This window comes from Dysidea avara, chromosome 5 (genome assembly GCF_963678975.1).
Source record: "Dysidea avara chromosome 5, odDysAvar1.4, whole genome shotgun sequence".
NCBI lineage: Eukaryota > Metazoa > Porifera > Demospongiae > Dictyoceratida > Dysideidae > Dysidea > Dysidea avara.
In genome coordinates this window covers 3,869,098-3,889,720 of record NC_089276.1, presented here as the reverse complement: position 1 = coordinate 3,889,720, position 20,623 = coordinate 3,869,098, and the positions used below count along the sequence as shown (strand labels likewise).

The 20,623-nt window shown below is 36.9% G+C and overlaps 3 protein-coding genes across 4 annotated transcripts in view; 2 read left to right on the top strand and 1 right to left on the bottom strand.

The window, feature by feature from the left end:
• LOC136255728 (receptor-type tyrosine-protein phosphatase S-like) overlaps positions 1-17,594 on the top strand; it is a 29,738-nt gene extending 12,144 nt beyond the window's left edge. For both annotated transcript variants that reach the window (XM_066048563.1, XM_066048562.1), the window contains 28 exons: positions 1,891-2,166; positions 2,591-2,854; positions 3,600-3,884; positions 4,230-4,514; positions 4,563-4,841; positions 5,067-5,354; positions 10,293-10,628; positions 11,437-11,543; positions 11,591-11,780; positions 13,488-13,587; positions 13,641-13,884; positions 13,939-13,981; positions 14,033-14,144; positions 14,201-14,343; positions 14,397-14,669; positions 14,725-14,919; positions 14,967-15,043; positions 15,095-15,229; positions 15,286-15,405; positions 15,456-15,761; positions 15,811-15,966; positions 16,022-16,121; positions 16,177-16,247; positions 16,303-16,437; positions 16,488-16,619; positions 16,749-16,900; positions 16,990-17,125; positions 17,323-17,594. In XM_066048563.1, coding sequence (XP_065904635.1) covers positions 1,891-2,166; positions 2,591-2,854; positions 3,600-3,884; positions 4,230-4,514; positions 4,563-4,841; positions 5,067-5,354; positions 10,293-10,628; positions 11,437-11,543; positions 11,591-11,780; positions 13,488-13,587; positions 13,641-13,884; positions 13,939-13,981; positions 14,033-14,144; positions 14,201-14,343; positions 14,397-14,669; positions 14,725-14,919; positions 14,967-15,043; positions 15,095-15,229; positions 15,286-15,405; positions 15,456-15,761; positions 15,811-15,966; positions 16,022-16,121; positions 16,177-16,247; positions 16,303-16,437; positions 16,488-16,619; positions 16,749-16,900; positions 16,990-17,125; positions 17,323-17,400 — 5,018 coding nt within the window. In that variant the 3' untranslated portion in view covers positions 17,401-17,594. The remainder of the gene's footprint in view (positions 1-1,890; positions 2,167-2,590; positions 2,855-3,599; positions 3,885-4,229; positions 4,515-4,562; positions 4,842-5,066; positions 5,355-10,292; positions 10,629-11,436; positions 11,544-11,590; positions 11,781-13,487; positions 13,588-13,640; positions 13,885-13,938; positions 13,982-14,032; positions 14,145-14,200; positions 14,344-14,396; positions 14,670-14,724; positions 14,920-14,966; positions 15,044-15,094; positions 15,230-15,285; positions 15,406-15,455; positions 15,762-15,810; positions 15,967-16,021; positions 16,122-16,176; positions 16,248-16,302; positions 16,438-16,487; positions 16,620-16,748; positions 16,901-16,989; positions 17,126-17,322) is intronic.
• Positions 17,595-17,638: 44 nt separating this feature from the next.
• LOC136255736 (carbohydrate sulfotransferase 14-like) lies at positions 17,639-19,239 on the top strand. The gene is made up of 4 exons (XM_066048580.1): positions 17,639-17,885; positions 17,936-18,106; positions 18,167-18,240; positions 18,341-19,239. The coding sequence occupies exons 1-4, from the start codon at positions 17,780-17,782 to the stop codon at positions 19,163-19,165; spliced, it is 1,176 nt and encodes a 391-aa protein (XP_065904652.1). The 5' UTR covers positions 17,639-17,779; the 3' UTR covers positions 19,166-19,239.
• A 341-nt stretch (positions 19,240-19,580) lies between these two features.
• The window catches only part of LOC136255737 (serine/threonine-protein kinase Nek2-like), a 5,523-nt gene continuing 4,480 nt past the window's right edge, over positions 19,581-20,623 (bottom strand). The window contains exons 7-9 of the mRNA XM_066048581.1: positions 20,206-20,368; positions 19,862-19,895; positions 19,581-19,812 (exon numbers count right to left, since the gene is read on the bottom strand). Of these exons, the coding sequence (XP_065904653.1) occupies positions 19,674-19,812; positions 19,862-19,895; positions 20,206-20,368 (336 nt within the window). The 3' untranslated portion in view covers positions 19,581-19,673. The remainder of the gene's footprint in view (positions 19,813-19,861; positions 19,896-20,205; positions 20,369-20,623) is intronic.

Here is a 20,623-nt window from a genome sequence, read left to right as displayed (position 1 = left end):
GCAATGATGTTAATGCTAATAAAATTTAATAATGGCTGTAAAATTTATTAGTATTACAGTGTAACATCATTGCAGCCATTTGTTGGCCACCACCTTTGATATCACAACTTTTTTCACCCAGGCTTTTAAGGCCACACCCTTTTTCACAGCTTGGCTGTTTTTGTGCAGTTATACCACACGAAAAAAATTTGGAATTTTCAACTAGAGTAGGGACCATAGCACATCAATAAAAAGTACTGAAACAAGTTGGAGTAGTCCATGATATTAAATCACCGTAAAACAATAAGAAGTGTTATTTCCCTACTGTGCTCAAGACACCATAATGGAAATGCACAGTAGGGATATACCACTTCTTATTGTTTTACTGTGATTTAATATCATGGACTACTCCAACTTGTTTCAGTACTTTTTATCGATGTGCTATGGTTCTATTCTAGTTGAAAATTCCAAATTTTTTCGTGTACTTGTTTGTTAACTTTTTTTGTAAGTAATTTTATTATGACTGGTGAACCCATGCATACCGCATCTGAAATGGCACCGCGCACCCCAGCTATATCAATCATCGTCTGAAAAGTGAAGTATCCATTACACTTCGTTGTCAGTTATGTTTAACCCGTTACACAGCATTTCAAATCAAGCTGTTTGAAAAGCACCTCTGCAATCAAAATAGCCACTATGAAAAATACGGACGATTTCCATTACGAAGGGAAGCCATCACGTGCTACCGCCAAATCAACCTTTCGCTGTCAGCAAAGATGAATGGGACGCAAAGGAGGACACTGGTAAATCCACGAAGAATGCATTGTACATAATGCGGTATGCCAAAAGGCACCTGTCGGGCCGAAGCGACATCGAATAGTGAAAAAATCAAGCCCATAGCCTTAGCCGTTATCAAGTTACGCTTGTCTGCAGGCATCAGTCAGTCAGTTACTTACTCAGTCAGTAGAAATTCTGTAGAATAATTTTTTTTTAAATTCTGTAGCAACTTGTTGAAAGCGTTTCGGGTCAATCTGAAAGCGTTTCGGGTCAATCTGAAAGCTTGTTTGGGCTTAGTTTTACCTATCTAATATTGCCTCATCGTCGTCAGGGAAAATTGAGGCTGGTTTTTGGGTGATATTATTTTGTGGTCCCTACTATACAGTTACTATCGTACTGTATGATATATCTGCTTCCTTTTTTTCTTAAAATAATTCATAATGACTTCCCAGCTCAATGGTTAATTGTGACCAGATTTCATATAACCCGGCTTCCATACACACAAAATCAAACTTACATTTTTACCAGAAATGGATTACTGGTCTAATACACTATAATATTCCACTCTGTATTTCCTTCAGGACTGGCAAGTCTGGTTTCTGCAGCAGCTTTCTTCTGACCCTGTCAAAGCCACGAGTGGAAGATTGGTGCCATTAAATGGCCATGGCTTTGTTGTAATGGTGTGTAGTGAGCTGGGATTTCACAGAGAGCTTGCCAATAGTGTTCTCAGTCAATTTGGAGTGATTTGAGGGCCATAGAGGACCCAAACTTTGCCTCTGGATTCCATTCGTCTTCTTGCTCCATTTTATACTCCTATATTAAGCCCACCGCCCCTATTACTACCACCTGTGATATTATTACCTGCTCGAAAAAAGCTGTCCAAAACAGGGCATGTTTTGGGTATCAGAAACTTATACACCCACACAGTGATAGCTAGTAAATAGATGAATAATTGTTGCAAATTTTGTTTGCACAGCTGTAGGCACTGGGAAGTTACTACACAATGATTACTTAAAATCACCATATCTCCTAATGAAGCTTTGTGCGTCAAAGCCAGGTTTTGTCAAATTCAATCACAATTTTTGTTGATCTATGTACATTTGTCCATTGCTTAACATTCTGTTGTTTATATAGATCTACCAGTGATATTGGAACACCCCAGCAGTTCTGATTACGTTGTGGCAGCTACAAGTGATCGTATTACAATTGGTTGTGTGGTGGAAGGGGACGGTTATGTATACTGGCAAAAAGATGGAGTCAATATCAGTGATTCCTTTAAGACTATTTCACCTAGTGGAAATAACCTTACAGTTGTAAATGTCACTAAGAATGATACTGGAGACTACAGATGCATAGCTGTAAACAGTGCAGGATCGGTAACATCCAGTGATGCCAATATCACAATTAGTGGTAAGCATTTCTGCTGGTGCTATATATTTGGCATATTAAACTATTTCATATGTTCATTTATTTTGTTATTAGTACATCTCTAGCTATCACTCATGTACGCTATGCATAGTACATAGTAACTCTTGATGCATGTGTAAATGTGTCATGTAGCAGGCTAACAGTAGATATGCTTACAATATATACCTCAACCTAAAATCAGTGATATTTATGACTTGGAAAGTTGTCATTTCATTATGATATAAAATTTATTTCATTTAAGCAACTGCTGAACATTAGAACTTACACTCCATATTTCACTGATAATACATATAGTATTTTTCCTTGTTATTTATGCTGAGGCACACAGGAATCCTTGGCATAAACAAATTATTATACCTTGTGAGCATCTTGATACATATGTAAAGCACATATTTTGTATTGATAGGATTAATTGAAGTCTCTATGATTCCACCTGTACATTCAGTAGCAGTGTATGACATGGTACAATTCACTTGTGAAGCAGATGGCTACAGATCAGATCAATTCAAATACCAGTGGGGGATTAATGGAACTAACATAGATGGTGCCACTGATAAAGTGTTTACCATCTCATCAGTCAGAGAAGGGGATAGTGGCACATATCAATGTGTTGTGACTAACCATTGGAATGATAAGAACACTTCTAATCCAGCTCAGTTGATTGTATCAAGTAAGCTGTTGTATTTGCAATATAATTTATGTATTACAAGGTGTAAAGCTGGAAGGATTGATCACAAAATGTTTTGTAACTAATAGTGTTGTATACATAGCTCTATCATAATGTTTAACTAAATCTTGTAATATATATATATATATACATATAAGTTCACCTTTGAAATCTCTGTCATGCAGCATTCAAATTAAAGGACTGATGTGTTCCTGAGAAACTGTTTTTAGTTTTTTTGATGGTGCAATCCTACATAAAAATCACAAGCTGAGTGATGTGGCTTTTGTTATCTCTTAATGACAAATCGGACCAAGTATATCCTGGTCGGATGACCAATAGCAGTGTTCAAAGCACACAACAAGTAACAAGTATCTCATCAATAGGTGTGCTGTTCTAAATCATTTAGGGTGTACCCTGAGATTTTAGAAGACTATTTTTACTGTGTTGTTAATTCACAAAAAGTTGGTGCTACAGTATGTACCGCTCAAATGCAACGTCGTCTCACAAGAATGTGAGCAATTAAAAAACTTGCTAATGAAAGGACGTGGCACCCATTTCACTTGCAAGTATTCATCCTGTTTTGTTTGGGATGGTTAACTGTAAGTGAAATGGGTGCCACGCCCTTTAATTAGCAAGTTTTTAATCGCTCACAGTCCCGTAAAACGACATTGCATTTGAGCGGTACTGTACATTACATTATTTTCCTTGTCAAATAATAAGCTTACTTCATGTATACACAATTTTATAGACATCATCATCAATGATACTAACTCAGAGTACTATACAATAAGAGGATTGGATGCACAAATCTCCTGTAATGTAGCAATAACTCCTCATCAACAAGTTGATATTACTTGGTTCAGAAATGACAACAACAATGTGTCTTTATCAACAACTAATTTTGAAAAAGATGGTGAATTTTATTCGATTTTGTCTTTATACAATATCAGGGATGACGACAGAGGACTATATTCCTGCTCAGTCAGTGATGGTGATACTGAATATAAAGTGACCACTAATGTGATAGTGGAATGTAAGGGAATTGTATTATTGTATGTGAGTATTGTATCACTAATTAGTTAGACTTAAACCACATGCTTCAAGTAATCATGAGCTACTTCAGCAATTAAAATTTTGCTATGTTGATTACGTACTGATTAATGACTTTTACACAAATATAGTGCAATTAATTTCACGGTAATTTTTTCCTTGGAGGTACTATTTGCACATTTACATGCCACGAGCTCATGATGTCTGTACCATCAGATCTAATGTTTTGCTGTGTGCATGCTTTCTATTGACTGTAATGTTCGAAGATTCTTATAGTGGTCAGCTTTGTGTTGTTAACTAAACTTGTCTTACTTATCTACATTAATAGATGCTCCGACAATTGTTGAGTTTGCTGAGGTGGATCCGGTTAAAGTTGAAGAGCCTTTTAATTTATTATGCTCAGCAAATGGTGTTCCATCACCAACAATTGTACTGTACAAAGATGGTGACAAAATCCAAGAAAACCCAGAAGGATTTGATCAAATAACTCATTCAGTAACTTCTGCAACACTGAAAGATAATGGAACATACACTTGTAATGCCAGCAGTAACAGCAGAGCTATTGGGGAACCATTTTCAGTGGCTACAAAGTCTATAGAAGTTATGGTTCAAGGTAGTTTTTAATACTTTCATAATGGTATGCTTTTTATTATGTATGTAGACAAACCTGATCGTGTCAGAGATATTGCTATTTCAGTGACTAATTTGACAGCAGTTAACATTACATGGAGCAAACCAGATGACAATAACAGTCCTATAACGCATTATGTTGTGAGATGTAGAAAGTGTAGAATATCACCAGTAGAAGTTAAAGATGATACTTTTGTTGTAATTGATGGACTAATGCCTGATTATTTCTATGAATTTTCTGTTGCAGCAGTAAATGAAATTAGTGAAGGTCGCAAGTCAGATTTCATTAAAATCCAAATTGCTAATTCAGGTATGTCAAATAAATGTAAAATTGTCATAAAAGAATTGTGAATTGGTGACTATTACAATTTAGTACGTAGGTCATTAGTTAGCCTTTATCTGGTGCGTAGCTCATTCATAGATTTAGGTTCAATATTTGATCTTATGCTTGGGTGTTATTCACATGAACAATATGCTTTGGGACTTTGCACTATACTACAAGAGATTAAATTGATGGTATATTATTAAATTTCAGAAAACACAGCCATCAGAAACTTGACAGTAACAACAACCACTGATGTGTCAGTAACAATACAGTGGATGGACCCTCCATTGTATGGATCAATGATTACAGGATATTTGATTACTGCCACTTTTAAGAATCACAACAGATCAATAACTTATCATGGAGATGATAACTCTGTTACTATTGATAGTATCATACCAAACACTATGTACAATATATCTGTAGCAGCTGTTTATAGGAGGAATGTCTACACCAGCTCTTCTGTTAGTATTTCAGTTATGTCTAGAATGTGTCAAGGTATGTGTAATTCTTAGTACCACAGTTAAACGTTGCAGTTTATACATCAGATAGACATGCGCATGCTATTATATATAAATTTATGTGTGACTGGGCTATATGTATATATATACCCCACCTGTGGTTGAGATCAAAAGCGCCACGCTGTGGTATATAACTGATATACCACGCTTTGTAGCTACACTTACCATATATGGTGTAAAGACACATTCCGCAAAATCCTTATCCAAACGGTAAACAACTCTCTTATAACAAGCACCTAAATCAGCCAACAATTATTCACCTCAGAAACTGGAACAAGTTTCGATGAACTCTTGTCTCCTTCGTGGATAACTCACTGATCGCGACTATGTGGGCGTGGCACCGTTAAAAGTGTAAAACGTCTGATCCATCAAGAATTTCTGTTGATTTCCATCTCCAGGAGGTACTGTTTCACTATAACTTACAATCTATAATCGTTTTCATCTACTGGGGTGTAGAATATAACAGTTATAACACGATTACTCGGGATATGACTAAATATACACACTCTCACTCGAGCGCTGCGCGTTCTCATAAATCGTGCGTATATTTTAGTTATATTCCTCATAAGCGTGTTATAACTATAAAATATATCTTGCGTGGGAGGATCAAAACAAAAAACAGTTCTATAAAAGCCATACAGAACACAAAGGTTCTATAATAGATAAAACACTGCCTTTCGCTCGTGCTATACGGGAAACATAGCACGAAAAGAGTGGGAGAGAGACAAATATAGCACGAGGCAAAGCCGAGTGCTATATTTCGTCTTGAGACCACTCTTTGAGTGCTATATTTCCGTATAGCACGAGCAAAAGGCAGTGCTTTATCTGGTACAGAGAACTGTCAACTTGAGGTACGCACAAAACAATTAGAAACTCACAGAGTAGTGTTGTTATCATTGGTAGAATAGGCATTGCATCTGTATTTCGCCTGTATTGCACTGTGCTGTGCCTGCATTAATCGTTTTGTAAGTCTAGTCCGTCTTCTCAATGACTAAAAGTTGGTAAAGCATATTTCTGTGATATTCCTAGGACTCATCCATTTATATGAACAAAATGTAGTAAGAACGTTCACTTCTGCTGACCACAAGGAACCATCATAGTTTGTTTATAAATTAAATCCAGTGATTCTCCTCTTACTGGTTGGACTGACTAGTCAACCAATGCAGTACAGGCTATCAGCCTAGACTGGCTTGGGTGATTGGTTGTACTGGCCAAGAGCGAGCGATTGCTCACTCAAAGCAGGCTATTAACCTGCAAATAGGCCTGGCAGTTCTATAACTACCTGATATATAGAACTGTGGGTCTATAAAGTATTCTATAACTGCCCAATATAGAACACTTGTGTTTGTATGGCTAATATAGAACAAATTTTTTTTGCTTTGATCCTCCCACGCAAAGTTTTTAATATTTTAGTTAAAGCACCGCCTCGCACGCAATATGAAAATAAAAGCACAAGGGCATGGGTGAGAGACTAATATAGCACAAAGCAAAGCCAACTGCTATATAGAGCTCGGCGGTATTGAAATTTGAATACATGGTATTAGTAACAGGAAAATATCGCGGTATATCAGTATATAGTTAGCTTGTTATTGTAACTATTGCATCATTTCTTGGGTCTAGTATGAAGCGGTATCATCCCAAAAATCAAAAATATATAATAGTTCAGTACAAGTAAGCATGTGTTGTAATGTGACAACCTCAAGTTTTTGTTTAGGGTGTGTCTGCTAAACCATCAACAGATCGGATAAATAAATCCCAAAGGCTGGGTTAAAAACAACCCTATACCAGTATTCATCAATATACTGGTATTTCGATATATCGGTTATTAAATGCTGTCACGGTATGATAATCAGTTATGATAATTTATCACGATAAACGGTATTACCGATATATCGTAGAGCATTATTGCTATATTAGAATTGAGACCATGCCTGAGTGCTTTTATTCTCATATTGTACAAGTGTAGCAGTGCTTTAACTGATTTAAGTGCTGTCTTGTCGTCTTGTTTGGAGCGTTCATTTTGCAAACTCGAACCACATCGTGGCAGTGCTTTAACTCTTACATGTTACATATATCACATAAGCTCAGTTACACATAACTATATCAGTGCCAGGGGCAGATCTAGGATTTCAGAAGGAGGGGTGCTAACATGGACATTTATATATGTAGCAAGATAGTTGATACAACTAGTGTGAGAAGCACACTCAGCATGCGGAGCGTGCTCTATCTAGGGGGCCTGGGGGTATGCCCTCACAGGAATATTTTGCAAATTTGGCCTACTGGGATTGAATATGGTAGTAATTTTGAGTGAAAAATGATGTCACTTTGTTTATGTGATACCATTATTCCCCTACAGCTTGTCAATATAACTAAAGGGCACAGCCAGTAGCTAAAATTCAATCTTAGACTAACATCTTACAGAACTAGTAGTGGAAACATATGGGTATCGGCAGCTGCACATGATCAAATTTAGTGTTTTGAAGAATAGCATAATTTACAGTCTCATGGCTCAAACTACACTAGCTGTCCAAACGGTAGAGAGGGTAAGTGGGAGTGGAGAGGGAAAGTGGGAGTGGAGAGGGCAAGTAGACTGACTCACCAATGTATGGAGTGCATTTGCACCCAGCTGTATATAATTCTCCAGCTAGAGGGGGTGTAGATCTGGTGGCATATATACTCCCGGACCCCCTGGAAATTTTTGGAAAATGGCTATCACAAGATTGAATCTAGAAGCTATTATAAATGAGTTCAGGTGAAAGTAATTTTAATTTGAATGAGTTCAGTTGGAAGCAATTTTAATTTAAAAAACAGAACTATACATTGTTTCTTGTTATTGGATTTGAAAATGTATAATAGTGGCTAGTGCTGAAACGATTATTCGGTTATTTGACTATTCGGTCGGCATGACACTATTCGATTCATTAACACACTATTCGAATAATCGTTAGCACTTTGTACACTTTATTCAGATGGAAAAGCCAGCCTTGAAACTTAAAATTGTGAATGAAGTGATGCATCTATGATGTAAAAATTCAATTTTAGAAAATATAGAAATAGCTCTTAGGCTGTACCTTGCTCCCTCACAAAAGGTTTCAGTGCTTATTCAATAGAAGTATAAGCTTAAAGAATAATTGAATATTCAGTCATTTTGTTAACAACTATTCGAATAGTAAAATTGCTATTCGTTTCAGCACTAATAGTGGCTTGTCAAAGAGAATACAGAGTGTATAGACAGTATAGTTAATTGAATGTAAGGTCAAGGAGAATATTTAAAACACAGGATTGGATCTACTTCATATGTAGCCACTGTTCTGAAGTGCAGGTTGCTTTTTCAATCTAACTTTTAAAATGATGGATCCATCCATCATTATAATTGTTTTACAACTATAGTCTACAAATACAACTAGTTTTTGGCCACAACTAACTCCTTTTTAGCACACAATGATCATGACAACATAAATGCTGCAATATCATTTAAGCTTAAAGTTGAGCTTCAAGGGATTCGATAGTGCAAACTCCAAAGCTGCTAGATTTATACAAATGTAGCATGGGATTTGATCAAGCAAGAGAAACAAAAACGAACAGTTCTCAGATGTTGCGGCCTTGTGAACTTTATAAAAGCTAAGAAATTCACTATTATACAAGACTACTGTTTTACTTGTGAGAAGCATTTCAACCCAACAATCAAGTTTGTAGCAGAGCCTAACAAACTACTATTTGACAGAAAAGGTTATTTTCAGAATAGATTTTCAATTAATGATGTTTTATACAATTTATAGTACATTAAAGGTATAAATCTTTTACCTAAAGTGATTGGTATATGGCAGGATGTTTGGTACAGTGGTGAGGGTAGCAGTGCACAGGTCTAGAAGAATAGGTTAATTTCAGCTTACACTCTGGTAACTTCTTGAAAATTATAGTTTTAATGTTGGATGTTCTATTAGAGTAGTTGACTGTTCTATTAGAGTATTTCGGATTTAGCAACTTCTAAGGTAATACTTACTCAAAAGTATAATTTTGAACCCCTTTTAGTAATTCTTGGATACGATTAGCTATTCCCCTTGCTCTTTCCATCTTTTCATTGCCGATACATGTGTATAAAATGCAGCTGCACCTGTAGTACAGCTTCTAAAAGCTTCAGCTTGCTTATTGTAAAATTTTGTAGGGGAGTGCTTCAGCACCCCAAGCACCCCCCTGAATCCGCCCTTGAGTGCATCTGGAAATCTGGATTATCTGGGTCATTTGGATTGCTTTTTGTCTGAATCAAGTGGGTCTCATCTGTTTTATTACATATCAAGGTCTGACCTGGATGAGATCATAAATTAACTTGATAAAGTGTAGTTCAAGAAACTTGCCCTCCATTCAGGAATGTGTTTAGCTATTTGAAGGATATGTGGAGCAATGCCCACATGTCAGAATTGCATGCTTCTGTCTGTGGGAAAGCATGGCTTAACACAACGATTGAGTATTGCTGCTTGTAGGCAACTATTCTGGCATTAAAGCATTCTGGCGGCATTAAAGCAAGCTGGGAATTTGTGAGTTACTGTGGACTTACATGGAGCCATACCCACATATCATTGATTGTGTGTTAAAATACTCATTGGTAGCTACTCATTTCTATCTCTTCTTGTAGACGATCCTTCCTGTAGTGCAATAACCTGTATATATAATCTATGCTATAAATATGCAGGGTAACTACTTTAAGTAAAGGAGCTTTGGATTTGGGACTTTTAAGATCTAACTCTTGGCACATGTCTCTGTATTAATTGAACCAGGTCACATCCAGGCCAGATCTGGAGTACTATTCAGGTCAATGGGTCAACCAGGTCAGCAGTACTGACCCACTTACAACTCTGAACTATATACTGTATACTACATATGTTACTGCATAGCTGTTACATGTATGTTTATTTAGATTGTGCAAAACCAGTAGTGATGGAGCCATCAAATAAAGAACTAACTGGACTATCATTTACCCTCCGGTGGCCTTCAATGTCTGACAATCCTCTGCTTGATCACTACAACATATTGTATACTAACCGTAGTTTGCGTGACATGGTCAAACGCCAAGTTAATAACCAAGCTTACCAAATTGATGGAATCTCTCGTGATGCTACAGAGTATACTATAACTGATCTGACTCCATATTCCACCTATTGTTTCTGGCTACGAGCGTTGTTTAGCCAAGATAGTGTGAGATTTACTGATGAGGACAGTGAGATGATATGTGATGTTAAAACTCCACTAGTTGGTATGTTAATGATGATGAGTGTTCTCTGTGATAGCATATCGATTATAAGTCTGTTTGTAGCTGCAAAACATGTAAATAACAGAGTAATCTAGGCAATAAGATGTGACCCATAACTTTATCTTGATGACACACAAAACAGTGTAATTGATAATGAAGTGTACATGCAGTTATGAATTGATAGTTTTAGATTTTTTTTTTTTAAATATGGTGATTGTTCAATTTAGATGCTAATTTGTTCTAGATTGGTAGTGAAATTCAAAAGGTGTAACCAGGTCTGCAGTGTTTCACATGGTGCAGTCTATTCACCTATGTGTATTATTCAGTGGTATAGCCAGAACTTGGGCATCAACATCAAGATACTCTTATAGAACAGTCATCCTAATGCAGCAGTCAGGCAAATATTCAGTTGGTAATAGTAACTATTCTAATAAACTGCTAAAAATTTCCTTGATGGCAGAAGGTACTTTACTATGAAACTAATCTTACAGTTACTCTAATACAACAGTCTAGTAAATATATATATATATATAATATTTCCTTGGGAAGCTTGTTCCTAGGACCCCCCCCCTCAGGTTGGCATGCAAGTACACTTCACATGCCTTCCCTGTATTACCTAGCTATAGTGTTATGTAGCTAGCTATAGGCCCTGCAAAGCAGTCTGGCTAAGCCCCTGCCTATATGTAGCATTAACTTGATATTTACTGACAATAATTATTGTTAATCAGTTCCATTTAGCGTTAATTAATGCTCAAATCATATCAACATACCATATCGCTACACTTTGATTTGCTATACTGTTGTTCTGTAGCTTCATCTGCTCCAACTCATTTGGCAATCCAACAAGTGGGCACTAATTGGATACAGATTTTGTGGTCTCCTCCAGATGTTCAGTATGGAATTATCGACCACTATATTGTATGTGTAAAGTTTATGTGACATAATTTACATGTTCACCTTATCAGGTGTACTACTTGTCTGCAGATAACAATAAAAGAAGCCGGATTGTATATACAGATCTAGAGTACCGAATTATACACCTAAATCCTGCAACATCATATACCATTTCTGTCAGTGCTGTTACACGTAATCCTAATGGAGAGGGCCTAGAAGGACCTAAATCAAATTCAGTCAGTACCAATACAAGTTTTGCAGGTAGGCAATAGCTGTGAGTGGATTTTAACTAAATAAAACACCATATGTCCAGAGTGTTTTCTGAGGTACTTTGTTTATTTACTCAAATCCCACCACTGTGCACTTACATAGGCCCACTCCGCTTCAAAATTTTACCCAATCATTAAAAGCATTTAAAATTAAAGTTCCATAATTGTGACTGGATTTGGAAAAATGATCCAATTCACACATTAGAAGTTTCGAGATAAATGGCTTTAAAGAATTCAAATCTACATAACTTGCCATGGATAGCAAACATGCATATGAAATTTACACAAAAGATGATGCATAAAATTAATCCATTACATATCAGACCACTTCCAGTACCTAGCTATAGCTACTTGTAGAGTTTCCCACCAAATAAGATAGAAAATCTGAGCAGTTGGATGAGTGAAGTAGTATCACGAGTGCTCACAAAGGAGTGGAGGGTGAGGGTGGTGGGGTGAGCAAGAGATAGACTCCAAAATGGAGACAGACCATGCATGATTTGAGTCCAGACATAAGATCATATGGCTGTGCTGGCTCCTTATTAGTTGGTATGTAACAAAATCAACAGAAACATTGTCTGGACAACATACAACATTATCAGGCCATCCACCAGTAAACCACTGATTCTTTCTAAGCCAGGTCCTTCACTAGGCCAGAAACCGCCATTCGAGCTCTCCACATCACCCAGAAAAGACATCTGTTAAAACCAGCTCTGAGTAGTTTGAGTAGTACAGAGGGTCAAATCTGGTAGTACGATAATGTAGCTATCCACTGGTGGTGTTGGTTTGATTTTGCCTGATGTGTGATTTGGATTGGTTTCGTAAAATCTGGTCACAATTATTTCATGGATCACTTGAAAGGTCAATAGTCTCCAATGTGCAAATATTGAGACAGTACAAAATTACAGTTGATATTGTAACTTGAGACAGATACAAAAAATCTTTGTGATCATAGATAGAAGCTATGTGGTGTATGGGGACAGTAAGTAAGTTAATACATTACATTAAGTACTTAGTACTATTTAAATCTAGTTGTCTTCTTTGTGTTTTTCCATGGTCTGTTCAATGGTCGACACGTGGGATATAGAAATACACATCTACACATTGCCCAAGCAATTATTTTACTGATTTTTCGTCATTGCTGGTCACTGTAAAACTTTAATAAATTAGCAACTACATGTACAACTATCTGAAACCTAGCCTAACCCGTAAACCCAAACCCACAATTTAATGCTCCATGTCACTCAATATAACAAGTCAAAGCATATCACATCTTTGAACTGTTTAGGCATCAAAGCCTTGAGCTCACTGTGTTCCCATTAGAGCTGAAACGAATTAGTATTTGAATAGGTTGAATAGTACCATGAGCGAATATTCAAAATAGTTTGAATATTTGAATTTATGTAACTTAATTTGGATCTCTCCATTTCAAATATACTACAATTGTTTTTCAGTACTGAAATATAATTAGAAATAAATAAAGTTCCTAAAATTACAAACATATTGTTGCTAAAAGTTTAATTGCTTTGTACTCAAATACTTGCTGAAGTGTTCGCACAACTGAACGAATATCTGAGTGAATCAAACGTTTGTTTCAGTTCTAGTTCCCATTATGTGAGTTAAACCCCAATTGAACACCCACACTAACTAAAGTATAATTCTATGGTACAATTTGGTTACACTGTACACATATAAATCATAGCTCCAGCAATAGTTGGAGGGGAACGTCCAAAGGTGGATACATCAAGTCAATCTGTTGTAATATTTACACCTCCAGTAGATGAAACCATTGGAAGAATGAGGTAATAATGTTTGTTATACATGTACCAAGTTTATTGTACATTGGACTTTTTAGTCACTACAAAGTGGTGGTGGTAATAGGAGATCTCTCAGATGATACAACTGATATCCCAGATGGAAATCTTTTGCCATATCGTGAAGCCTTGGACAATAAACTAAACTACTATGTAGCAATAAGGGGTACAGTAGCTAATATCAGTCACACGTTAGGAACTGGAATGACTATCGGTGGCTATTACAATCAGCCACTGAGAAGCAATCAGAAATATGGGGTCTTTGTACGAGTATACTCTGCACATGTACGTTACATATCAGTATGATTCAAGTATAAAGACACGTGTGGTGTATTGTAGGATGAGTCAGTTTACAGTACTAGTGAACTGTCATCATCTTTTGGTAAGTTCAGTGATCAGTTTTAGGATCATATGTTAGTTTGCTCTCACACAGAAATCACAAGTGAAGATGATTCATCTGACACACCAGTTGGAGTAATTGTGGGTGTTGTAGTTGGAGTACTGGTAGTAGTGATACTTGTGTTGATCATCTTGATCATATTTCTGTGAGTTGACTGAGTTAGTATGTATGTATGTCTTCTTTTTCTCTTCCACACACTAGTGTGCCATACATGTGCACTAATAATAATGACACAACAGCTCCGACCAGAATGTTTAGTAAACAGCATGAAATGTCAGCATCTTCTGAAGCACAGAAATCTTCTACTGTAGATTCTAAGCCAAGTTTGCCTCGCAAAGAGAGCTGTAAGTTGTAGCTTATTGTCCTGCATTTAGAAGCAAATTAAAAATCAATATAGTGCCTTTCATCAACACGCAAGCTGTTGAAATTGTGACATCAGCTGGGCAACCAACTACACTATGTATTGAGCCTGGAGGACATCCTCCTCCTGAAGTGCAGTGGTTTAAAGACGGCAACCCGGTCACTCATCATGTTTTATCAGATGGCTCCCTGTATATGTCAAACACTCGTATACTTGATGGTGGCAACTACACTGTTAAAGTTACTAACTCTGCCGGACACTCTGAGGAAGCTATAAAGGTTGAGGTTGTACAACCAATACCACCAGAAGGTATGTAGTGCATCACACTACTATATTGTAAATCATACTCGTTTGTCTCTTTCAGATGATCTGGCACATCCACCAATTAAGGTTGAGGACTTTGCTCAACATGTTGCAATGTGTCGTTCCAACATTGAGGAAAAGTTTAACATTGAGTACAAAAACCTGGACCTTGGTATAGGAGAGTCATCATTTAGTCAACACAATGCTAAAATATCTGTTAACCGGACCAAGAATCGATATATCAATATTTTACCCTGTATGTAACTATTGTACTGTTAAAATATTATTATTGATCTATTTTAGATGACCATAGTCGTGTTCCTTTGGGAATCGACTACTCATCTACTGGATCAGACTATATCAATGCTTCATTTATTGAAGTAAGCACATATTACACAACATGACGTGTGTATCATATTGTGTAACTATAGGGATATGTCAGGTCTTGTGAATATATTGCCACTCAAGGGCCAGTCTCATCCACATTTGGTGACTTTTGGAAGATGATATGGGAGAAGAGATGTTCAACAATTGTGATGCTGACCAACCTAAAAGAAGATGACAAGGTTGGGATAACAAATAATGCTACTGATGTAGTATATGACATTTTTTGTTTCTGTAGATCAAATGTCATCAATACTGGCCATCATATGGCTCCATTGTTTGTGGTAAACACAAAGTAACATTAAAGTCAGTAGAATGTTTAGCAGAATACACTATCAGAGTATTCACTGTTGAGAAGGTACTTGTAATGTGACAACATAATAACTAAGTCATATGGTTACTACTCAGATCAATGGAAGTGCCCATAGTGATGATGATACTTTAGAAGTTCACCAGTTTCATTACACAGTGTGGCCTGACCATGGTGTACCAGAGTGTGGTACTCCATTGCTCTCATTCCATAACAGAGTAGAAAAGTTCCACAAACGTATCAGTACCCCTATGGTGGTCCACTGTAGTGCTGGAGTAGGCAGGACTGGAACTTTCATTGTCATTGATACTCAACTACAGAAGATTAAACGTGAAGGAAATGTTGATGTTTTTAACAATGTTCGGATGCTCCGTTACAGCAGGAACCACATGGTGCAGACACAGGTAAAACATTAACAAACTTACATTCACCATCACTTTTGAATCTGTACAGGTTCAATACACATTTATCCATGATGTATTGCTGGAGGCAATCATGTGTGGGGATACATCAATTGGAGCTCCAATACAAAACATTATAGATCGTCTGAAAGATCTAGAATCTGTTGACAAGAAAACTAATGAGACGTTGTATAGTAAACAATTCAAGGTATAGTAAACATCGATTATGATCTATAATATTGTGGGATTGTCTACCAATTTAGACACTGACATCTGCTGTTTTGCATGAAAAGAAATTTGCTTATACTACAGCCACTGCTCCAAAGAACGTAGCAAAGAATCGCTATTCAGCTAATCTTGCACGTTAGTGCTAGCTACTAGTATTATGTGTATCTGACTTCAAGTGTTTCACTTATAGCTGATGAAAATTATGTCGCTTTGTCAAGTGCTGGTGGAAAGACAGGATACATCAATGCTTCCAAAATTGATGTAAGTTCAACCCTATGTGTTAAGCTTCTAATGTATATGCACATGTAATACTCAGGGATATCGTCAAAGAAATGCCTATATTGTAACACAAGGACCACTGGAAGGAACTGTTACAGAATTTTGGCAGATGATATGGGAATCTAAGACCCATGCTATTGTGATGCTCTCAGAATTAGAGGAAAATGGACAGGTGAGCCATCTCAATGTGTTTAACTAAAACATTAATTCATCACCTCATAGGAACACTGCTACCAGTACTGGCCAGATGCTGGTATAGAGGAGTATGGCTCATACACTGTAGAAATGTTGGAATGTGATGAACCAATAGGGGATTGGTTTAAACGTCAGTTTAAACTGAGTCAAATCTCCAAGGTATTCCAGACAACCATTGCAATCATGCTGTGCTTGTTGATTGCTAGTATGTGTTTTGATTTTTGTGTCAGAGTTTGTCATGCACTTCATTGTCTCTGTCTCTGTGATTTGGCTTCTTTGTTTTTACAGCCAAATGATTCTCGTTTCATCACTCAGTTCCACTTCCAGAACTGGCCACTAAATAGTTGTCCAGAGGTCCCATCATCCACAATTGACATGTTGGAATCCATAGAACGAGTACAACGTAGAACTGGAAATGGAGCAATCACAGTTCACTGCAAGTATGTGTGCTGTGTATAGCAAGTGTTATATAATATTATAAGTACTGTGAGGGGTGAAATCATAATATTGTTGTATTTTGAATCTGTAGCAATGGAATTGGCCGGAGTGGGACTTTCTGTGCCCTGATGTCCAGCTTGGAACGATTCAAGGCCGAACAGATGGCCGACATATTTCAGACAGTGAAGAAAATGCGTATACAACGTGCAGGGATGGTTGAAACAGTGGTAAGATATTGCTACCTGTGTACAATGTAATACACTACATAGAGTTTCCCCATTTACCTTGTATATTCATAAATGTGTTTACTGATATGGTTCCATGTTACTAATGTACCACCCACATCCTCCTAGTGTACTTGATGATCTGTGTCAATATGTGATCAAATTGCTCAAAAGTTACTGCTACATTGTTTTCTCTTTAGGAGCAGTACAAATACCTTCACAGAGCCCTACTTGAAGCAATCCAACGATATGATACCTACTCTAATTTTACAATATAACTCGATATGGCACAATAATATATAGTTGGCTGTATTTCAGCTGCATTTGGCATACGTATATCCTGGACTTATTTTTTTAAATGCAATATTTTTTGTGTGTCTCCTTGCTGAACTGTATTGTAAATGTTTTTCACTATTGTGTGTTATCTGTACACATGCACATTCCAATATTAACACATTTTGTGCAGATTAAATGTTGACCTTGTCGGCTTCTGATTTGCGCTGGCTTCTGATTAATGACGTCACTAAACTTGTAGAGTACAAATCACCATGATTTTATTAAAGCTCTGTTCGTGGTAGGTAATATACTCTTCCAAAAATGTTGATAGATTATTGTGATCATTTACTGTCGCGTTGTTGAAATTTCGAGAAGACGAAAATGACTACGAGTAGAAACAAGCGTCTCCTGCAAATGTTGGTGATCGTTTCTGTGATGTGTTTTCTAGTTGTGTCGTTTTCGTCAGAGAGAACCTTACGTAGAACAAGTAAGTTAGTGTTGTCTGGGGTAAATACATTAATCGATTACCTACCTCAGCTAAGGGTCGGTATCCATGGTCAGAAAGGGACGCAGTTTATCCGATAACTTCAGAAGAAAAGAGCGATATACTGGACAGGATCAGTAGCGAAGTGAGAAAAGCTGTTGCTCAAGCAGCAGAAGAGACCAAAATTCATCTAGAGAACAAAGAGGCACTTGCAAAGAACGCCAGTAGGTCCCACAATCAATAATTGTACACGATGTGGTTTAATATTGTGTTGTGATTTTCAGTGTTTGGAGGTAGAAATCTGATGTATGAACAATATGATCCAGAAAATGAAACGTCTCATCAGAAGCCTACCTCGGTAAAGTGTTTAGTGTAGTAAGGCTTAATTGTCAACAGAACACCTGAACAGTAACCTTCTCCTGCTACACCTTTACACATGTATATCTTCTTTATTATAGGCTGACAAGCATCACTACAGTATAGTTCAAAAGTCACGTCAAATTGAGATGACCTCAGCATGCCAAGACAGCAACAGTACTTGGGATAGCTTGACTGACGAGCAACGTAAAGCACTTGGTCAAAGAATTGTTGTGAATGATCAACATCAGATGTTGTATTGTATGGTACCGCTCAGTGCTACTAGTTCGTGGATGAAAGTACTGTATTTTCTTGGAGACCACAATACAGCTGAGAGTATTTCTAAAGTATCCGCAAGTGTTGCTCAACAAAAACCAAACCACGTCTGGTTATCTAGCTTGAGTCCAGAAGAGCAGAAAAAACGAATTGATACTTACCTAAAATTTGTTGTAGCAAGACATCCATTTCTTAGGATCATTGTAGTGTTTAAGACTAAATTTGATATGAAGAATGAAGTGTTTCAGCGAGGCTACGGCAGAAACATTATTAAGAAATATCGTCACAATGCTCCGCCAAACCCTGTCGGAGATGATGTAAAATTCTCTGAATTTGTACAGTATCTCGTTGATGAAGATGTTGAAAAAATGAATGAACATTGGCAGCCGTTATATACATTGTGTAGACCTTGTGAATTACGCTACGACTATATACTACACCATGAAACTGTGAAAGAGGACGCAATGGAACTCTTGAACGAAACTTCACTGGACACCTTGATACCAGACTTTCCTGTAGACAATTGGGACCAGATAAAGGCTGAGTATGTACGTTCAACCATGGACCAACTCAATCCAGCACTGATTGGAAAGCTGGTACAAAAGTATGATAAAGACTTAGCAATTTTTTCATATTCAACTCTCTATTAATTTTAAGAGATTTTTATCCTCACATATGTAAAATATATATGCCATTTTATTTAATTTTTAATGCCACTATCACAGCTTTGTCTATATAATTAAATTATTTGAGTTACTTGCCATACACCTGGGTTCCTGAAATATAACACCTCTATGTATGTATGCATGCCTTGTGTATAACACGTGGTATTATACAACCAACCTGTAGCCATTGAAGTTCAGAAAAATGAGTACAGCTAGTGTGATTCACTGCAATCAACACTTAATATTCTGACATAGTGCAATTGTAGCCAGGATGACTGGCCACCCAGATTTTTAATGTGTGTGGCATTTACCCATTCGGTTTTTAAGACCCATCCTTGTTTGATCTGTTCACATCACATGTCATACCACTGGAATTTGCACCCTATAAACAGGAGAAAAGTTCTTGTACTTTAATAAAAATCATTGATACTGTATATCACATGTTGTGTACACATATGTAGTGTGTGTGTGTGGGTGGTTAATGTATTTAGGATCAAGTTCTTGATGACTTCACTTTTAAGATTGGTTTGGGATGAAATGGCTTTGATGATGTTGGTTGTATTGGGGGCTGGTTTTCCTGTGATGTAGCTCCTTCTCTTGGCTGCTTCACTTTCACCAACTCCAAAAGTTCTCTACATGACAAACATTGTTGGTAGTGGCAACAGTACGAGACATGCGTACCTTCTATCCTTTTGGTGTAACCCTTGTTCTCTGGCTAAAAGAGAAAAAATATTTGATACAAATCATACAAGAGAAAGTTAAAAAAACTATATCAAATGGTATTTGTGATTTTGTAATGACATTTCCAGAAACCCTACCCTAAAATTTAAGTTTTCTAAAATGCACTTTAACACTACCTTCATATTGAAGCCAACATAATATATGAGTTCTGACAGTGTTAATCACACCTGCTAATCGCATGGAACAGTTCTTTGATCTACTGTGGAATGTGATATGCACAAAACTGAATTTCCCAACACCTTAAAGTGATTCCATTGTATTGTAATGAAACTTAGTTTCTGTACCTGTAAGATCTTTCTCTTTCTGATCTAGGGCAGCTTCTCTGGTCTTTAGTTTTATCCGAAGCTCCTTCAATTCACTTTCTTGTTGATGTAATTCTTTCTCCCACAGCAGGAGCCTTAGTGAACGTGTACTAAACAGTGTGTCAATGCTAGCCCTCTGGCTTGGCTGTGTATTATAACATTACAAATAACAAAAGTCTCGTGTAACAATGAACTAATATCACAGCTGATTAAGTTATTCAACATTTCTACAGTGGGTTTACATAACCAGTAACATGTTTGTACAGAATGAGGAAATAAAATGATACATATATAGTTGCAGTGTCTGCACGAGACATGTAATCTCCTTACACTTATCATACAATCCTACTCTCTCCTACATACCACTATGCATGTTTATCATATTTGTGGGTGAAGACTT